Here is a 20,323-nt window from a genome sequence, read left to right as displayed (position 1 = left end):
ATCCACTCACCTCAGCCTCCCAAAGGCGCGGGATGACAGGCTGAGCCACCGAGCCCGGCTTGATTTTTTTTTTTTTAAGCTAGCTTTCTGGATGAGTTTTCTGATCTGCTCATGAATGTGATGTTTGCCTAAGAAGTTGGACCCTGATAAGCTCTTAAGGCCGATATCATGTCCCCCACTCTTGAGTGTGGTACCCTGCGCCTACATGTTCACTGAATGAAGGACTGAACTCAAACTGGGACTGCCACACTGGGAGCACCTGCAGACAGCTTGGCAGGGTCGAGAAGTGAGTCGGAAGTGAGCAGGACACGGGCATGGCTAGCCTAACTTCCCTAAAAGAAAATAATCTAAGGCGCAAGTATTCATAAAGTTGGAAACATCTACAGGCGAAAGCATGCCTCCGTTTCACGCGGGTTTTCCAGGTAAAAGTTCCAGCGAGAAGAAAGTACGAGATCAGAGTAGGGCCACGAAAGGGAGAAGACGGAAGATGGGGCCCCTTGGTTTAGTTACCACAACATGCAGCGGTGAGGCCAAGGCCGTGCGTGAGACACACTTTTCAGGAAACGGCCCTCTGCCCTTCCCTCCTCACCTCACCATCACCTGCAGGAAGAGCCCACCTGATCCAGCTCATCTTGTCAGGGCTGGCTCCGGGTCAGGACAGAGCCCCGACAGGAGTGGCTGCAGCTTCGCATTGGTCACGGGATAGAAGGGTCCAGGTCTCCAGTTAGATTGTTTTTGGTTTTGTTTTTTTATGCCTTTCGACTTTTATAGAGCAAAACGCACAGATGTGTGAATAAGACATATATTCTGTAGTTACATGAGTGATGGAGCATGAACGTGCACGTAGCCATCACTGAGGTGAAGACACAGAATGTGGCCAGAGCCGTAGATGCTTCTGCCTGTTCCTTTCTGGTCACACCTCCCCCTCTGCCTGGAGGCGATTGTTTTCCTGACTTTTGACATCGTTGTTTGCTTGCTTTTCTTTGTAGTTTTCCCAGCTTTGAATTGACTGCTGAACTATAGTTTTGTGTCGCCTTTCGTTTAACTTCCTGTAGATGCATCACAGAAAACGGACTTCTGCGACTGCTTTCTGCTCCGTGTTGTTCGTGCGATGTATGACCTCAGCCTCATTCTCATTGCCGGGTGGTACTCCCTAGTAGGAATGTGCTACAATTCCTGCACCCAGCCCAGTTTGGAATCCCTGGGAAGTGCTTTTGTGAATATTCCGTAGCGTTTCCTGAGAAATGTTTGCAAGCATCCATGAGAGAACTAGGTGTGGACCTGCTGGGTCATGGGGCACCTACACCTTCACCCTTACTAAGTAATGCTGACTCTGTCCGTAGCGCTTGCTCCAATTCACCCTCCACCAGCAGAGCAAAGAGGTCCAGGCACTGTGGCATGAGAACCTGGTACTCTCAGACTTCTTGCTTCCGTCAGCCTGGTGCATGAAGGTGTCGCATGGAGTTTTAATTTGCTCCCTCTCAGTTACTAATGAGCTTGAGCGTCTTTCTGTGTCTGTCAGCCATTTGAATTCCCTCTCTTGTGAAGTCCCTCTTCAGTATTTTGACATCCTCCTGCCGGATTGTTTGGAGTTTTTTCTTGTAATGATTTGTAGGCATTCTTTCCGTGATCTGGGCGCTAGTTGTTTGCCAGGTATTGGTTTATAATTGTCGCTTATTCACCCTACCCTGGTTAATGGGGATGTCTGCACACTCAACACCTGACACTGGGCAGATGAGATCTGCAGCAGTATGTTAGTCACATGCACTCACAGCCCAGGGGAGGGGACATGCACATCACACAGGGCCACACAGGGAATAGAGTAAACCAGCAGGGGCTGAGGGGGGCCAGCTTTGCAGTAACAAGAGGGTGAGGTACTCCCTGGTTTCCATAGGAGGATGTGATGATGGGCTTGTTGGAATAATTCCATGAGCAGAAACCTGCTACTCAGGAATGAGCAGGAGCTGTGCCTGGTCCCCTTGATAAAAAGGGTTGTTTAAACCAGGCTCGGTGGCTCAACCTGTAATCCCGTGCTTTGGGAGGCTGAGGTGAGTGGATGGCCTGAGCCCGCGGGTTCGAGACCCGCCTGGGCAACTTGGCAAGACCTCATCTCTACAATAAGTCAAAAAATCAGTCGGGCATAGTAGCACGTGCCTGTAATTCTGGCTCCTCGGAAGGCTGAGGTGGAAGGATCGCTGGAGCCCAGCGGGTCGAGGCTGCGGTGGCTGGGAGCGGCCGCTGCACTCCAGTCTGGGCGACGGAGTGAGACTCCAACTCAAAAAAAAAAAAGGGTTGTTTAGCCAGAGGACCTTACCCATGAGGCTGTGTGGGGAGGAAAATTTGCAGTTAGGCTGTTTGAGGTACTCAGATGCCAAGGCAGCACATCAGTTTGAACCTGAACTTTAGGCCTTACGCCACAGATTTATATGTTACAAATCTCTTCTCTCTGTGGCTTACTTTTCCCCTCTCTTCAGGGCATTTTGATGAACAGAGAAATTCTTTCTTTATAGTTGGCACTTTTTATATCTTAATTAATCCTTCACCCCTCTGAAGTCAAAGCTATTCGCTATACTGCCTTCTGAAAGCTTTACGACATCAGTTTGATTCTGAATCAAAACGGAATCTAAGCCTGTCAAATATGCCTCCAACGTCTTGGTTCTTCGGGGAGACCAAGGCCTTAACGACTTCCCTAAGCCCGTCTATTTGACTTCTCACCATTGCCCCTCCTGGCGGGACCAACAGATCTCCAGCTAGAACCGCCGGGGCCCCTCAGGGACATCCTGGGACTGAGTGCCTCCCCCGCCGGCCCCTCCAGCCCACGTGAAGCCCAGCCAGCCGGCCTCCGTGTGCTTTTTGTACAGGCGCCCGTAACTTTGCCAGGTGCGATTGAACTGGAGCTGCTGGCTCAAGGGAGGAAGGAACATGCTTGCCCATGTCCCTCATTGGCTCTTGGGGCTCTTCAAGGGAGCAGGCTCAGTTTTGAATTTGGTCAGACATTCAGCAGGGTGACGCTCGAAACACAGCCAGCTCCTTGAACAAGCAGCCAAGGGCCTGTCAGTAGGCTGGGAAAGAGAACGTCCCACCTCTGATAGGTGAGTGTCGATGTGACCCTGCTGTGAAGATGGCTGTAGTTGGTATGTTCCCTCCCTTGTCTCTGTAATCGCTATTATTTTTAATGGTCAAGGGACAGTTCGGCTATCGATGGGATTTTCTCTCCTCTGAGCACACTTTACAAATGACCAGGATTTTGTGTCAGCTGTCAGCATGTGTAAATGGCATAATAGCAGTAGACTAATAGAAACATACAAGAGCCAGGCATGGTCTTGAGCCCTTTCTGTGTATTCAGTCACCATCCTCACACCACCTGTGTGTTGTACCTACCCCACCTCTGTCCAGTATCCATCTTTATTCTGTGCAGAACCCATAGCCCGAGGTGCCCCCGCAGCCCTCGGGCCTGCCAGCTCTCTCCCACGTGGGCGACCAGGCCAGGCGGCCATCCAAGAAAAGGCCAGGGAGTGACTTAGTTATCATTTTCGAGTATCTGAAATATCTTTAAGAAGAAAGACTACTGTCATCTGTGAACATTAGTCATCTTCTAAAAAAACTAGAGAGAAGGAGCTTAAAATAAAATCAAGAATATCAGAAGGAACTTGGAGAACGCCAGAATAAGAAATGCCGGCATAGGCTACTAAGGGTGCCGATAGCGTCTTCGTCCACAGAGACAGAGACCAGTACGTCCAAGCTAGAGCCTGGGAGCCACACTGAGTGCTTCCTCTCCCTTTTCCATCCTCTGACTGGCCACCAAGCTCTGTGCACCCACCAGAACACTGACTGCAGGAGGGAAAGGGCTCATTCTCCCGGGCTTCCTCCTAGCGCCTGACGGTGGCCAGCACGCAGCCACCCTCCGTGGGTATTGACTGGGTGACATGGCTGATGAGTTGCCCTGGACTGTGTCTACTCCTCTCCATCCCTTGTCCCTGCCACTGTTCAGACTCTCACCGTCATTGCGTGGCTTTCTGGTGCTCCCTCCCTTAATCTGACTACAAGCAGGATCCCTTTAAAATACAAGTGCAGCCGTGCAGTGCGGTAGCTCGCGGCTATAATCCCTGCACTTTAGGAGGCTGAGGTGGGAGGATTGTTTGAGACTAGCTTGGGCAACATAGCTAGCCGTGTGGGTTCCGGCCGGTGGTCCCAGCTACTTAGGAGGCTGAGGCGGAAGCATCGCCTGAACCCAAGAGGTCAAGGCTGCGGTGAGCTGTGATCGTACCACTGCACTCCAGCCTGGGCAACAGAGTGAGACCCGACTCAAAAAATAAAATCAAATCCAAGTGCAGTTCTTCCCCTCGCTTCCGGAAGGTCCCTCCATGGCTCTTCCTGGCATAGGATTGAGTCCTAATTCCTCTGAGGTCTTTATAACCTGGGCCCTACTTTCCTTTGCAGCCTTCTCTCCATGGCTTCTCGCCCTCCCAGATTCCTACCTTCTCACAATGCTGTCAAGGGTCCCACCTCCATGCCTTTGTGTGTGCTGTGGTGCTCCAGCCGGGAACACCCTCCCCACCCCAGCTGCCTGGCAGACACCACCTTGTCCCCTAGATCTCCCTCAAGGGTTCCTCCTTGTGGGAATTATTGCCTGGGAGACCTCCCACTTCCCATCATTTTGGATTCAGCACATCATCTTCAGTGTTCTCTGGGTGCCTTGTTTTAACTTCTCTCATAATGCCGGCCACACCGTTCTTTTGCTGGCCAGTGCATTTTGATGGAAGGCCAGGGACTGGACATCAGGGATATGACCGTGGACAAAGCACCAGCCCTGTGGTCCTGGAGCTCCTGTTCGAGTGAGAGAGGCACTGTGTACAAGTCACACGTAAAGAGGAAAATGTCACCGTAGCACAGTTGCCTTTGTAGTCATTCTGTGAAAGGTCATTTGGTACCTAATCATACCCAGCACTTACTGAGTGTCTGCCATGTGCTGTTTTATCAGCAGCATAAACAAATGAGTTCATTGAACCCTCACAACTTACTCATCTTGCAGTGGGGGCCATTGCAGCTTGGAGGGGAACAGAGCCTGCTTTCAAGCCGATTCTGGGGCTGTCACCGGCCTCGCCAGGATCATATGGTGATGACACCACAAGAGAGCCGTGTCCTCCCGGGCCCTAAAATCAACAGTGGGGAAGGGGGTTGTTGCCTGGTGCTTTCTCAGGGAAAATGACCTTAAAGCCGGGACCCGAAGGATGCATCAGGGTTAGCTGAACACAAAGGTAGCTACAGAATGTTCCATCCTGAGGGAATGGCCAGGTGAAAGAAAGCCCAGGGAGAGGAGCAAACCTGGCAACTGGAAGAAAGGAAGGTCAGAGGGGTTAGAGGCATGGTGGGAACAGAGGGCGGGTAGAGGCCAGGTTGGGCAGAGCCTGAAAAGTGTGTCAAGAGGTTTAGGCTGTGTCCCTGGGGCCATCCGAAGCCAAGGGACAGTTGTGACTTAATCTGCTAAGAGGCTCCTTCTGGCTGATGGTGGAAAACAAATTGGACAGAGACCAAAGTGGATGTGGGAAGACTAGTTTGGCCAAATCATTCCCCAGACACGAGAAAACAGTGGGCTGGACTAGAGCAGAAGCCGGAGAATTCAAAGTGAATGGAGCAGAGAAAATTTGAGGGAGGAGAAATGGCCAGAACTTGGACATTGTTGGGTGTGGGGGTGAGGACAAGAAGAAGGGGAGACAAGGACGCCACCTGGGTGTCTGGAACAGGCAAGTGACCGGCTGGCCATACCATTCATGGAAATGAGAACCCAAGAGCTGGAGAAAAGAACACTGATGTCAGGGATATGTGTGCATCTGTGGTCCCCCGGGGACATCTGAGCAGTGGTTGGAAGGGCCGAGTCTGGATACATGAGAGGGGGTTGGCTGGATATCCAAACTGGAAAGTGTATGCAGGGAGTATTTGAAACTGTGTGAGTGGATGACTGTATTGAGGGAAACTGAGGAAGTGATAGAGACATGCCTGTCTCCTCTCTCCACTGTGAGCTCCTACCTACACTATCCAGTATGGTTTAAGTTGAGCTATAAATTTAAATGGAATAAAATTATAAATAAAATTGCTTACTCCCAGGAGCCGTATTTCAGCTGCCATGTGGCCAGTGGCTCCTGTAACGGACAGCACAGATCGCAGACCATGTCCATCACCACTGACGGTTTTATCGGACAGCTCTGCCTCCATTGATTAGAGACCTTTAGGAAGTAAACAGGCAGCCCTTTGCTGGCTACAGGTCAGGAAAGGAGCCCCATGCACCCTTTGGAGCCATTTAAACAAGTGATTGGTCCACACTGCCCCAGCCGGAACACAGGAGTATCAGCAAACCAGGTTCCTCGAGCTAGAAAAGAACTCGGCTCTTTGTGTGTTTGTCTCCCTCTTACTTCTTCCCTGGGCCATGGACAACAGCACATACGTAGTTGGGCCAGTAAAGCCTTTTAGGTTTCAGTTCAAGATTACAGAGTGATAAGCTGAGAGTCGTATCTGAGAGGAAATCAGATATTGAACTTTCCATTTCCGAAACCAGTTCTGAATTGTCATGAACGTTCAGTCTTGCTTTTGTTTTTCACCTTTGTTGAGGGTGTGCCTTTGTTCTTTATTTTCTTTTTCAGTCGGATGTCATGGATCAGAATTTGTTAAATTTCCTTCCAGAACAAGAACATTCAGAGGTTTATAAAATGCTTTCTTCCCATATGCTTGTGACGGATCCCCCCTCCCCAGAATACTTAAAATGTAAGTTTAACTTTACTGGTTTACAAGATGTAAAGATAAGAGTTTTACTTTTCAAAGGAGGTTAGAATGAATTAAGAAGGGAGGACTAATTTTAAGAATAATTTTCCTCATGACTCAGAACATTTCCAAGATCCTTAGAGTATATTTTAAGTTTAAAGCTAAAACTGGAATTTGGAATACGTAAGACATTTAGCTTTTATGTGGAAAATTTGAAAGCATAAAGCTTAAGAATAATAACTTGTTTTGCGTATATGACAAGAGATTCCTTTTATTTTTTTACATGAAAGTCTTTTAGTAATAAACACTGCAAAAACCAGTGAGCAATCTGCTTATTTTGGAAGACACTATAATGCTAAATTTGTATAGTGTCAAGAAACCAACTAAAAACTGAATAATTAGGTCAAAAATCCAAATTCTGTCCCCCTGAGACTGTCATCTGTTTTGTTTGTTTTTTTTTTTTATGGACATTTGTGTTTTTATGGAATTTTAAAGTGTTTTATCAAAATATTTGGCAACCTGAGTAGAGGTGGGCCTCGGTACCTACTGAACCATGCACGTGTCGCTTAATGAAGCTATACAAACACACGAGGTAGCAAAGACGCCTGCATTTGTTCAAGCCTTAGTCCATTTTCCGTGAATAATTTGTCCTGTCGTACATCTGATTTTACTTCAAAGCAAAGCAAAAAGATTAAATTAAAGGGAGCAGCTCTATATGAGCAGCTTTATTTTAATATACCATATGAAAACAACCGGAACTAATCAATGCCGACATCACCAACCACAGACATCTGTGAGCAAATTAAGACTAATTTGGTCCAAGTATGGAATGCAAAATATCTATGAGCTATGGAAGGAGAACCCCGCCCTGTGCTGCAAAGGTTATACACCAGGCCCAAAGTCAGTCATAGCAAGAGAACTATCCTGGCCATGTGTAGACCCAACCTCTTCAGAGTGTTCCCGAAGATGCTACTCGTTGAGGGTAGAGTCTGTGCGATGCTCACGTTCCCTTTCTCTCTTCTTCCTTTAACGGCCCAGCTGACAACGATTTAGAGTTTTATTGCCATCTTCTCAGAGGCAGCTTGAACCCAAAGGAATTTCCAACTTATGAATACATAAAATTTGTAGGAAATTTTCGCTCTTACAACAATGGTAAGCTTTAATTGTCATATAATTGTGACAGTCTTTTGTCATGCAGATGTGCACGAGGGGTTATGAGCATCACCGAGGGAGGAGGAGGGAGGGTGTGTGCTTTTCATGTTTGCATTTGGATTTTTGCGTTCCCAAGATGCATTTTTTTGCTCATCGATGCTGTCTCCCATTCGAGAAGAACACACTCCCACACCTGTTTGTGCCGGTGCACACAAACAGTCCCACTGCAATGTGTGTGATTCGTTTGCTTGCTTGTTTTCAGGCTGATAAAATAATTCTGTACCGTGAGAAACAACTTACAGTTAATAAAGAACAGGCTCAGCCTACACACTCCGCCAAACCGGCCTTCACTGTGACCTGCGGATCTGTAACCTTGCTTTCTACATGTTTATCCTCCTCTTTGCTGTTGTGAGCATATTTTAATAGGCCTGGCTCACGGCTCTTCTGCTCACTGTGGCCCTAATGCACAGTAAAGGTGCCATTTTGCAATGAGCCAGCAGTCTGCTCTGGATGAATTACCAAGCAGGATAAGCTCAGCGGTGAAGTCTTATTTTATGAAGTCACCCTGATACCTAATTGTCCCAACTCTGGCTGCAGACACATCAACTCTGAGCTAGACTTAAACACTCACTTTTCCTTTGGGCCCATGCCACATGGGAAGGCAGTCCGGCTGCCAGATATTCAGAAACCGAATCCCAGGCTGACCCGGTTATGGGTCAAGCACAGGAAGGCTGCTTTTTGTCTTCTGTGCCACTCAAAACTCAACACAAAGCTAATCGCTCGGAAAGAGCTAGCATTTCATAAGACAGCAAAGATGGGAAAAAATAGAAGAAAGTGTTGGCAGGGAGTGGGGGAAGGAAGAAAGAGGAAAAGAGAAAAGTTTCAGAGGAAACAAACACAGAGAGCTGAGCTGCAGAAATGAGGGGGAGCCCCCAAAGCAACCAGTGACAGCACTGCCTTCTGCTGCCTTAGTTACTGTTATTTCACTCCGGATCGTGGTGGGTCTATTACCCTGTCCGATCTGTCCCAGTTTATACCAGAACCAGCCAGAGTAATGGCACCAAGTCCTAATGCTGAGGCTAACTAGGAATTTTCCCTCAACCTCAGATGATTTTTTGTTGTGTGTTTTTTGCATGCATATACATACTTTGTTTAACAGACTCCCACTAGATGCTAAACAGCATTCTGCCAAAGTGATTTTCAGGTTCAGCGTTAGAGCTCTGCCTGCGCAGGGGGGTTTCCTGGCCAACGTGGAGGCCCTTCTGGGAACCAACCCATCTAGGCCCTAAGGTGTCTGAGGGGTTGGAAGTGGTGGGAGGTCTGCGTTCCCAAGTAGGCCCCTAAATCTGGGCAAAACGAGATGGAACCAAGTCTGATTGTTTCCCACCCTGCTTATCTGAAAGTCTTGCCCAAACTTCATGAGATGAAGGTAAACATTAAAATGAACCACACAGAGAAGTCACTGGTATCTCGGGCTTCTCAACTAAAGAAAGTGACTCAAGAGGGACCTTGTAGAAAGCCCAACATCATGCCAACCCTGGTGCAGTGGTTCAGCTTATTAAAATGCAGGTTCTTGCCGGGTTCCGTGGCCTAGCCTGTAATCCCAGCGCTTTGGGAGGCCAAGGTGAGTGGATTGCCTGAGCCTGCAGGTTCTAGACCCGCCTGGGCAACTTGGAAAGACCTCATCTCTACAATAAATCAAAAATTAGCTGGGTGTGGTAGCACGCGCCTATAGTTCCAGCTATCTGGAAGGCTGAGGCGGAAGAATCGCCGGAGCCCAGCAGGTCGAGTCTGCAGTGGCCGGGAGCATGCCACTGCACTCCAGTCGGGGCGACGGGGTGAGACTCCAACTCAAAAAATGCAGGTTCTCAGGCCTTGCTCTAAAGATTCCAGTTCAGGAGATCTGAGGGTAGGGCCCAGGAATATGCAGTCGGAAAGGACTGATGATGAGTCCTGGTTCCAAGGGTCATGGACTTTGAGAAGCACTGGCCTAATGTGATACCAAGTGCCATTCCATAGAGACTATCACGGCATTTCTTCCAGACTTTATCATTGAGTTAATGTAATTTGCTTAATATGTGTACATAGAACTGCCCTATGACCCAGCAATTCTACTTCTAGGTATGCACCCAAAGAATTGCAGAGACTTGACATGAGATTTGCAAATGTGTGGTCACAGCAGCCTCATTATTTGCAGGTGCTAAAAAGTGGACGCAATCCAAGTGTTCGTCAATGAGTGAATGCACAGAGACTGTAGTATAGACATACAGTGGAATATTATTCTGCCTTAAAAAGGAAGGAAATCCTGACTCTTGCCACAACATGGAAGAACTTTGAGGGCATGATGCTAAGTGAAATAAACCAACCGCCAAAGGACAAATACTGTATGATTCTACTTATATGAAGTACCAAGTTTAGTCAAATTCATAGACAGTAGAGCGGTGGTTGCCAGGGGCTGGAGAAAGGGAGAAATAGAGAGTTATTTAATGGGCATAGTGTTTCACTTTTGCAAGGTGAAAGGAGTCCTGGAGCGGGATGGTGATGATGATTGCACAACAATGTAAACTTAATACCACTGAACTGTATACTTTAAAATGGTTAAGATGGTCAAGTTTATGTTATGTATATTTTCTCACAATTTTCTTAATGCAAGTTCTTTGACTATAATGGCTGCTGCTGGGATAGCAGCATATCTGAAGTGACCAGGTGGGCAAAGGCATTCTGGCCCCAGAGTGCCAAGACTGGAATCATGGGATTCTGCTCCCATAATTGTCCCCATGACAACCGTGCACACACTTAATTAAAAGAACCAACCTGTGATTGGCTGGTGAGCAGCAGTTGTATCCTTTGTGAATTTACATTTCTACAACTCTCATTAAGATGCTGCCGAATGTCACTTTGAAGCATCCTGTCATTTATCACATCTTGGAGTATTTCAAGGAAACAGGCAGGCTTCATTCTGAATACCTGGGATTTTTTGTTTTTAGCTAACAAGACTTTATTTTCACTTCAAGTTGAGATAGTGTTTGTTTGCCTGAAAGAATGTGTGGAAATTATGTGTGATTTTTTTTTTAAACTGTTACTGCTATAAACACGCAGCATGGAAAGTGGAAAATGTAAAACCAAGAATGCAGTATCTTTCCAGAGTCTGCTGTACTAACCAAAGTTAGAGGGGCTTTCTTGAGACAAGTGTCTCAAAATGTAACTGTGGAACACATGAAATAGAATTCTAACTTGGATTAAAATAGACAGCAAAAAATGCTAGAGACAAATGAATTTCTAAGATTAAAACCTAAGAAACTCAACATTTGACCACTTTTGACCTATAAGATATGGTTTAATGTAATAGAAAAAAAATAACTCAAATTTGACTTCATAGCTTTACTTCTCAGTAAATGTTGGATGATGAGATAAATGTTGAACAATGAGATACTAAAAATAACTCCCCTTAGGAGTGTTTTCTAAGAACCAGGCCCTGGGGCTCAGTCTTCACACTAATTTCACACTCACAACAACTTTGTGAGGTGACACTATTGGCATCCTCCCATCACTGCAGAGGAGGAAACGGATCCATAAAAGGGTGGTATCCAAGATGTGTGGGTGGGAGGTGGGGACCCACATTCACACCCAGGCTTTCTAACCGGGAGCCTACACCCTTCACCCTAATGCCTTGCTACCTTTCAGACGTCCGTGTTGAAAGGAACCATCCAGACGCAGAACACAGGCCCACCCCTGCTCCCTGGCATTCTGTTGGTACATGATGCCAGTACCTGTGCACATCAGAGGCCCTGTGCCCATGGGCCAAGCTGTCTTAAGGGCCCCTGAGATGTGTTTTAATCAAACATAATAAGACTCACAGTTAGCCGGGCTCGGTGGCTCAGCCTGTAATCCCGTGCCTTTGGGAGGCTGAGGTGAGTGGATTGCCTGAGCCCGCGGGTTCGAGACCCGCCTGGGCAGCGAGACCTCATCTCTACAATAAAAATCAAAAAATCAGCCAGGCCTGGTAGCGCCTGCCTATAATTCTGGCTACTCGGAAGGCTGAGGCGGAAGGATCGCCGGAGCCCAGCAGGTCGAGGCTGCGGTGGCCGGGAGCGGCCACTGCACTCCAGTCTGGTGACAGAGTGAGACTCCAACTCAAAAAAAAATTAAAAAATTTTTAAAAAGACTCACAGTTGCAGAAATGGCCACGATGAAGGTGTGTGTACACACAGATCCCTAAAAACTGGAGGGACGGCTTTCAGACAGGGCCATACAAGGAAGCACCAGGGTCAATCAGGAGGCAAAGGGAGCAGGGGAAGCATGGCCAAGAGCCTTTATTGTGGTTTCCAAGGGCAGGGTTGGGCAAGAGAGGGTAGGCAGGCCAATCCTAAAGTTGGCGAGTTCGAATAAGCCTAGTGGACCCTAGAGTATGGCGGTTGTCCGTAGTAATTTGAGGCCTATCCTGGGTTGTAGCGATAGGGCTCCAGAATGTAAAACCCAAAGGAGGCGATTAGCTGGTTTGCATATGAAAAGTATGCCTAGAGCCAGGCTCGGTGGCTCAGCCTGTAATCCCGCGCCTTTGGGAGGCTGAGGTGAGTGAATTGCCTGAGCCTGCGGGTTCGAGACCCGCCTGGGCAGCGAGACCTCATCTCGACAGTAAATCAAAAAATCATCTGGGTGTGGTGGCGCATGCCTGTAATTCCGGCTACTCGGAAGGCTGAGGCGGAAGGATCGCCGGAGCCCAGCAGGCCGAGGCTGTGGTGGCCGGGAGTGGCCACTGCACTCCAGTCTGGGCGACAGAGTGAGACTCCAACTCAAAAAAAAAAAAAAAGAAAAGTGTGCCTCAGGTGAGTTGTTGCCACCTCTAGGAATTGCCCGGCCCTAGGAGGGGCAGTCCCTCAGGATCAGTAAGGCCCCAGATGTCCAAACATCAAATACAGAGACTAGAAAACATGTCTAGTACACAAACCACCCTATTCGACTTCGCAGGCGTGGCACTGGTTGAAAAAATAGGTAAAGTGTAGAAGAAAAATGACCACTAACATGGGTTGTATTTTAATAGAATACCTGCTCACACCTCAAAGAACTACGTAGGAAACCCTAGTTTGGTCCATTACCATTTCTGCAGGGCTGTCTGGTTGATGGAGCGTTGTGTGGTACATTATTTGTTGCCTGCCATTTTTTATAAATAATGGAATGAAAAGGACAATGACCCTTACTCATCTGTGGACCCATCACACCCCTTCCTGGGCCTCCCACAGTACTTGCCTAGCACATAAATAAGCGCTCAATAAAAGCAGGTTTACTTTAACTGAAGCTCGGAGATCTCGGCCCCATCCGACTTCGCAGGCGTGGCGCTGGTGGAAAAAATAGTAGGTAAAGTATCGACATAGCTAGTAGCAGGCAGAGTAGGGTTTAGACCAAAGACTTCCAACTCATAAAGAAATAGAGCTCTTTCTTGGGAGCTGACAGAGCTTCCCTTGACCAGCGCTTAAGTACCCTCCGGGGAGATCGTGGTGGCTTTCAGGAGGGCTCCAACCACTTCTTTGGCCTTAAATCCAAAGTAAAGATTAAATTCAGGTCAGTACATGCTGGGTAAATTGGAGGATGTAGTTTCTGGTGCCCTGTGCGTTGTCTACGCTGAGGCCTCTAAAGCAACAGCTTGTGGCTGAGGAAGTTCATCTTGGCCTCCGCTCCCTCCCAACCTGTGCCTTCCAACTCCATCATGCCCTCTCAGCTCCCTGAGTGCTTAGATGCCAGTGGCCCTTCCTTGACTTCCCTTCCCAGGCCCTCGGGGGTGCCCCCGCCACCCCAACCCTGACACCCTCTCTTCCCACCCTAGAGAGAATCCGATCAACCAGTTCGGCCCAAGACCGATAGAGGCACTGGACCGCTACTCAAAAATCACATCAACAGGAACCCTCAGGCCCTAAACCAGAAGGACATACAGAGGCTCCTGGACAGGGAAGGAAGGGTGAGACTGAAGAGAGGGTTGTGGGTGACCCTTGAGGCATGTAGATGAGAATCCCATCTGTTTGCCTGCTCACCCAAGTGGCTGCCCGGAATTTGTCAGGCTGCGTAACCAGTCGGGAGAAATTTGGAGGAAGAGGAAAGACAGAAACACCTTTGCCCTTGTTGAACAAGATGAGATTACACTCTCTAATCGGATGCTTCCAACCTCACCAGTGGATGATGTCCCTTCACCTCTGCCCTCTGCTCACTTTGGCAGTGCAAACACAGCGGCCGTTGCCCAAATCCTCGAGCCAAGTGGAATTTTCCCCTACTTCAATATTTGCGTATTTTGGTCATCCTTAGGACTTTGTCATTTGCCACAGATGTTCTAGGGGGAGGAGAGGGAAGACAGGACATCTTTAACCCAGATTTTTTATAATTATGAAGAAATATGTGTTAGGAAATGGGACAAGAAAGTAGTCTTTTAAAGGAGTGTTTCACTTGAGGACCATTCTAACCCAGGCCGTGCAGAGCTTCCGGAAGGAATCTGAGCTGGGATATGCAACCACATGTCCCGTCCTTTCCCTGTGAAGAGCCAACCCTGGTCCTGGCTAGCTGGTAGCTTGGGGTGGACCACTGGTTTGAGCTGCCCTTCCTTTCCTCTGCAAACCGACCATTTCAGAATAGCATTGAAACAGAATGACTTTATTCAGCGCTGTTTGTCCTGTAACAGATATATTTTTTAAAAAAGAAAAAAGGCAGAACGAGAGATGCTTTCAGACGAATATACTGTCTTTCTCAAACCTCACACGCCCGAGTCGCAGTGCCCCACCCTGCCACTTATAGTGAGAAGAAACCAGCAGGTGATTTGCAAAGCTGGGTTGAATTAGTCTTTGCTTAAAGGGGTCCTGGTAGCAGGTTTCCAGTTCCTGAAAGATAACTTCATGCCAGGAAGAAGGCAATCCTTTATTTGAGCCCCTGCTCCTCCTCCAGACTTGGATTTAAATGTGCGTCTGACTGAAATCCAGAAAGCAGTATTTCAAAAGTCGCTGGTATGGTTCCAAATAGGTCACCCTCAGCAAACATTCCACTCTGGGCTTTCCAGAAACCACACACCACAGTATAAAAGTTTCCTTGCTCTCATTTTACCTACTCGCCTCTTAACCACACAACCAGATTTGAAATACTGGCAGAAGTGGAGGCTTTTCGGCTTATAGCACTCAATTCTGGATGTTCTGTGGGATTTCTGTAGGTTGCCTCATTTTATAGGTTTGAGGTTGTCTGGATTTTTTTCCCCCTGAATTTACTTCATTGAGATGCCTCAGTGAAGGGAATAACACACACACAACTAAAGCTCGCTGGGAGTGGAGATGCAAGCATGGACAGCTTCGTGGAAGGGGTGCCTGATCTGTCTATTCCAGGACCCCAAGAAGAGGAGACAGACTGCCCCTCCACCCAACAAAGAAGGATGCCTTCCTTCCCCGGCAGCGGTCACTGCTGCTAGATTCGGTTGCAGAGGAGTTAAGATCACAATAAAAAAACAAAGTGTTATCCAAGGCATCGTCCAGCACGAACATCTGGGGTTGGTATTGAAACAGACCAGTGAGGAATGGTTCATACGTTTATCAACCACATATTTCTGCTTGTTTCTGTCTGGGAGTGGGGCCTCTTTCGTACAAGTTGTTCCGCGATTGTGATTAAAACGTGCGCGAGATATCCACTTGGAAGATAGGGACAAGAGCCTAAAGGAAGTTCGATTTTCTGAACCTATAAATAGTTAAGCCCTGTCCACACTAACCACCTAGTGGATCTCAATGCCATGACCATCTTCTGGCCCCTAAAAAAAAGTCTTTTAATGAAGGAATGCTGGAGAAAGAAGAAATATTTGAGTAAGACTTAGGGTTTTCCTTGAGAGTGATTTTTTTTAATCCAGTGAATTGCGAACCTTTCTCTCGGCATTCTTGCCCTCCTGCCGGTGTTGCTCTTCCCAGTGCTGAATGGGACCAGCAAGAAGGAGCAAAGAGCCCAGCAGTACCTGAGCAAATGGGCACGGCCCCCAGCCACGGAACAGGCAGGATTATTGTGCTCCTCCCCGTCGCCCCCCAAGAGCCTTGTCGTCACCTGGCAGTTCAGGACATGTTGGGTCAAGCACACTGCAGAGAGGGAAAACAAAGTCCAAAATTGTGCTTTATTAGTGGGAGATGATTTCTTATGAAAGTGCAAAACATTATTTTTCCTCGCCATTTCAAAACCGTAGCCCAAACGTTTAGGACGTTGATCACAATTAGAATTTAGGAACTTTATTCTTCCTGGAGCAAAACCTCATCAGGGATGGTTTCATACCTTCCCAGACAACTATCAGCCTTGTTTTTCATTTGTCCCAAGAAGTACCAAGAAAACTCTCTGTCACTTTTCTTGTCAACTAACAGTGTGTTTTCCTCTGGCTGCTGCAACTAATTTATCATAAGCACGTCATCTCTGATGAGAATATTTGTTCTGATGACTGGGCTGTTAACTGAGTGGAAGAGTCAATACGTCTTTCTCCATTTAATTCTATTCTTCTGCTGTTAACTGATGTTCACACTGATCATCTCTTCGTCTTCCTCTCTCCTTCCTGAGTACTTTCGAAACAAGTTCTTCATCACCCGAGATCCCCCTGTCCCTAGAGTTTTCTTTATCTCCTCATCGTGACTGATTTGGGAACTCAATTTTGTCATGAGCAGACTTGGAAGCCAACCCTGGGTACTTCCAAGATGGACAGACATTAGTCATTCTGAATCTCCTGAGAACCTTCAGACTCTTGATTTTTGAATCCCAAGAATGACGGCCCAGGGCAAAACTCAGGGTCTCCCAAACTAGAGACTGAAATAAAAGGCTCAGGATTTGATCACCTGTGGATCACGTTAACAGGAAGACCATAAGGGAAGCTCCACCCTGCCTCTCTCCAAGCAGGGTCCCGCGACAGGCATTTGCGCTGTTTTCCATCCCAGATTGGTGACTGCTATGTGCTGATTCACAGTTTTCTTGTCCAGACCTCCTGTGACCAGTGTAAGCACATCAGTAGGGTAGTGAGTTCCCCTGCGTGCTAGTGGAACCCAGAACCATGTGCTGCGGGTATCTCCCACCGCCAGCAGAGTAGACCGGCCACCAGCAGCACCAGGGCAGGTTTCACTTCGGAGAGGAAGCTATCTTGGAGTCCCAAGACCTGTGTGCTAGTTACTGGCAAGCATGAGATAGTCTCTTCCCAAACTGGGCCTTAAGCTGTGGTTTGGATGTGAGGTGGAAGATCATTTCACGAAGAGATTCATCCAATAAACACATGTTGAGCACCTACTGTGTGCAAGACACCTGCTCAGAGCTGGAGACAGAGAACAAGACTCAATTCCCACTGTGGAAGATTATCTATTTCACTTTTGGCAAGAGGAAGGTGAATTTTGAGTAAGATGGCTCTGGCGGTAAAACATTGCAAGAAAGAATTGCTTTCCTCTGTATCGTGAGTGATCAGAGATCTGAGAAGACAGAGCCTTGCCTGCATTTAGGGGCCAATCCTTCCGAGAGGCTTAGGAAGCCAGTTGTAATTAGATATATTCTTTCTATTACTTAAATTGAAACAACTAATTGAATCCTTAATTAATATCTTTGAACTACCTTGGGATATGAAGTGCCAGAGAAGGTCTTCTAAATGCTAAATAGGGCTGTAAAGTCCCAGGGACTCCAGAACACCAAGGCTGGAGTTGGCAAAATGCTTCAGGTATCTTCTTTCCCCTCTGTTTTCCCCCCAGGTTTTCTCATTGGCCTCTTAAAACATTCATCCTTGATTTCCTGTCTGTCACCCTGATCATGCTCTCAGTTTAAGCCTTTTGGTGAAAAAGCTTATCGAGAAGAGAATTTGCTCCGTTTCGGACCCATCTGTAAAAATATCAAGCGCAGGCCACCAGCAATAATGAAATTTCCCTTTTAGGGGTGCATTTTCATCTTTAAAGCCTTAGATGTTATAAAAGAACAGATAAAACTACTTTGGGAGACAGCCAGCCAACAGTAAGCTCTGCAAAACAACCACCTAACGTCCGTGGTCCGAGTCCCTGCTCCTCGTGAAGAAGTCACCAGAGACAGGAAGTCTTGGGGCAGGTGTTTCCCACTTTACCATCTTTTTCTGTCCCTCCTCTCTTCCTCGCAGTGAATTCAGAGGAAGGTACTTATTGGCAGAGCACATGAACTTAATAGCTAAAAGGATCATTCAAACACGGCGCATCGTTTAGAGATACATGAAGGAGGCTTTCTCTTAAATTCCTGGGAAGTCTTCAGGAGTTCGCTTGGAAGATCTTGGTATTCTGAAAAAGTCAGGAGGATTTTATTAGGTCATTATCTGGCTGGGTAATGTCTCTTAGACTCAAGCAGAGGAAGTATTTCACATCTGGGAAGTTTTTTAAATGTCTTTTTTTAATTACACAGATGTTCACATCTGCAGACCCTTATGTGAAATTGTTTTCCTTCCCTTTGATAAGTTTCTTGGCTCACCCTACAAATTAATCGCAATTGTCTAAGCCAACTTGTGACAGATGTCAGCTCTCCAGAGACCACTATTTTTTATTTTGCCCACTTTATATTCATGTTTGGAAACATTAGTATTTATGTGAATGAATTCCGAGACTGTGTTTGGTAAAATGAATTTATTCATGTTCGCGGAGAGAAGACCACATGATAGAATCGCTTAGGAACCTATAAATATATAAAACAAAAAAAAAATGATTGGAAAGCTGAAATCCAAAGATGATCTTGCAAATTTCATTTTATAATGCATTTAGTTTTCTGATGCTCTATATCTTCTTAGTTAAATTGGAAAATATAGCGATGTTTAAGTTCCAAATGTACAGGATATAATCACCTATGTTGTAAAAAGAAAAGGTAGTGTAGATTATCTGCTATGGCGATCTTCAGCCCTGGCTGCATGCTGGTAAACCTGCAGAGCTTTTGAAATTGCTGATGCCTGGGCTTCACCCCTAGAGTTTCTAAATTAGCTGATCTGGGTGGGACCCAAAGTCCCAGGGGAATCCCATGTAGAGCCAACTTGAGAATTCTGTGGTAAGTTGTCTTTTCTCATAGTCAACAGGGTTCTTTTTCCCAACTAGCATACTCCACCTAGAGAGTGCTGAATTTTTCTCTGACCCGTAAGACCAGTCAGTTCTCCACAGTTACCCTGAAGGCAGGTCTAGAATCTCATAGGAAGGACTTTGCTGAGGCCACCGGGGGAGTGGCCCAGCACCATGGTGGGTATCAACTTGGAGCATGTGCCTCGACCCTATGTGAACCCTGGACTTGGAGCCCAAAGACCTGGGTAGCATTCCTGCCCTGTTATTTCTATTGTGGGTGACGCTGGTTAATTATAGAAACTTTCTGGGCCTCAGTTTGCTCATCTGTAAAATGAGGATAGTAATGCCTTCCCAGACTTGTGGGAATACATAAGAAGAAGCAGGGGTACATATTCTGTCACCTGTGCAATGCTATGGAACTAGTGAATTTTGTTGTGGGTGCTGTGTACCTCTGGGGGTGACTTCAAATCCTGAGACTGACCCCTCCATGGTCCAGACCCAGTTCCTGCGTCAGCCTCGTCTCCCAAGGGAGAGTTTGGGGCAGAGGCCTTTGAATCACAGGTGTTGGAGCCAGGGTATCAATGGATGCCAAGACACCACTGCTTTTCCTGGGACTCTCAGTATCAGAAACACCGTCTGATTATGGAACTCACCCTTAAAACAGCAGCTAAAGTGAGTACCTGGAACTTCCATGCAGAATGAGTCTGTCTTCTCATTTTGCAGAAGAGTTTTCCCAGCACCATCGACTAAAGGCTGTCAGACTAGTGGAAGTGAGAGGCAGTTCAGTGATTGGTCACCGGCATGGATTCAAATTGCAGCTCTGCCTCTAGCAAGCTATTTGCCTTGTGCAAGTTCCTTCACTCGGTGCCTCAGTTTCTTCATCTGTGCAATGGGGATAATTGTAGTACCTATTTCATCTGGATGTTGTAAGAATGAAATGAATCAATATACTGTACATAAAACTCCTGGGGGAAATGCTTGGCTTATAGTAATTGTCAGATAGCAGTTAGCCACTGTCACCAGAGAGAGTTGACCTGCGTGTTCTCTTCTCAAACCCCTAGTGCCTAGCCCCTCTTGTAACGGCTTTGACAACACCCTTTCAAGACCTTGCCGGGTGCCCCTAGGAAAGGAGGTCTGCTTCATTGCCACCGTTCGCCTGGCAACTCCACAATTCTTAAAGGCAAGTACCTGCAAGACAGTTCTCAGTGCAGGGCTATTACAATTGAGTCACATTTTGTTATATGCAATGAATTGTCTTGATGGGAGAGAATAGTACTGCAATGAATTTGGCACTGGCTTTGAAATCTGAAATGTCTGGTTCTGTGCCTGCACACGTGCCCTCTCCCCTACCCTGGTTTCCTGCAAGTTGTTTTGTTGGAAGGTGGCATCACTTA

At 47.1% G+C, this 20,323-nt stretch overlaps 1 protein-coding gene across 3 annotated transcripts in view; it reads left to right on the top strand.

The window, feature by feature from the left end:
* NPAS2 (neuronal PAS domain protein 2) overlaps positions 1–20,323 on the top strand; it is a 174,516-nt gene that overhangs the window by 122,586 nt on the left and 31,607 nt on the right. For all 3 annotated transcript variants that reach the window (XM_008071436.2, XM_021719226.1, XM_008071437.2), the window contains 3 exons: positions 6,639–6,759; positions 7,795–7,908; positions 19,991–20,109. In XM_008071436.2, coding sequence (XP_008069627.1) covers positions 6,639–6,759; positions 7,795–7,908; positions 19,991–20,109 — 354 coding nt within the window. The remainder of the gene's footprint in view (positions 1–6,638; positions 6,760–7,794; positions 7,909–19,990; positions 20,110–20,323) is intronic.

This window comes from Carlito syrichta, unplaced genomic scaffold, assembly GCF_000164805.1.
Source record: "Carlito syrichta isolate Samal-C Ts95f unplaced genomic scaffold, Tarsius_syrichta-2.0.1 Scaffold314328, whole genome shotgun sequence".
In the NCBI taxonomy this organism is placed as follows: Eukaryota; Metazoa; Chordata; class Mammalia; order Primates; family Tarsiidae; genus Carlito; species Carlito syrichta.
This window is presented reverse-complemented; position numbering and strand designations above follow the sequence as displayed.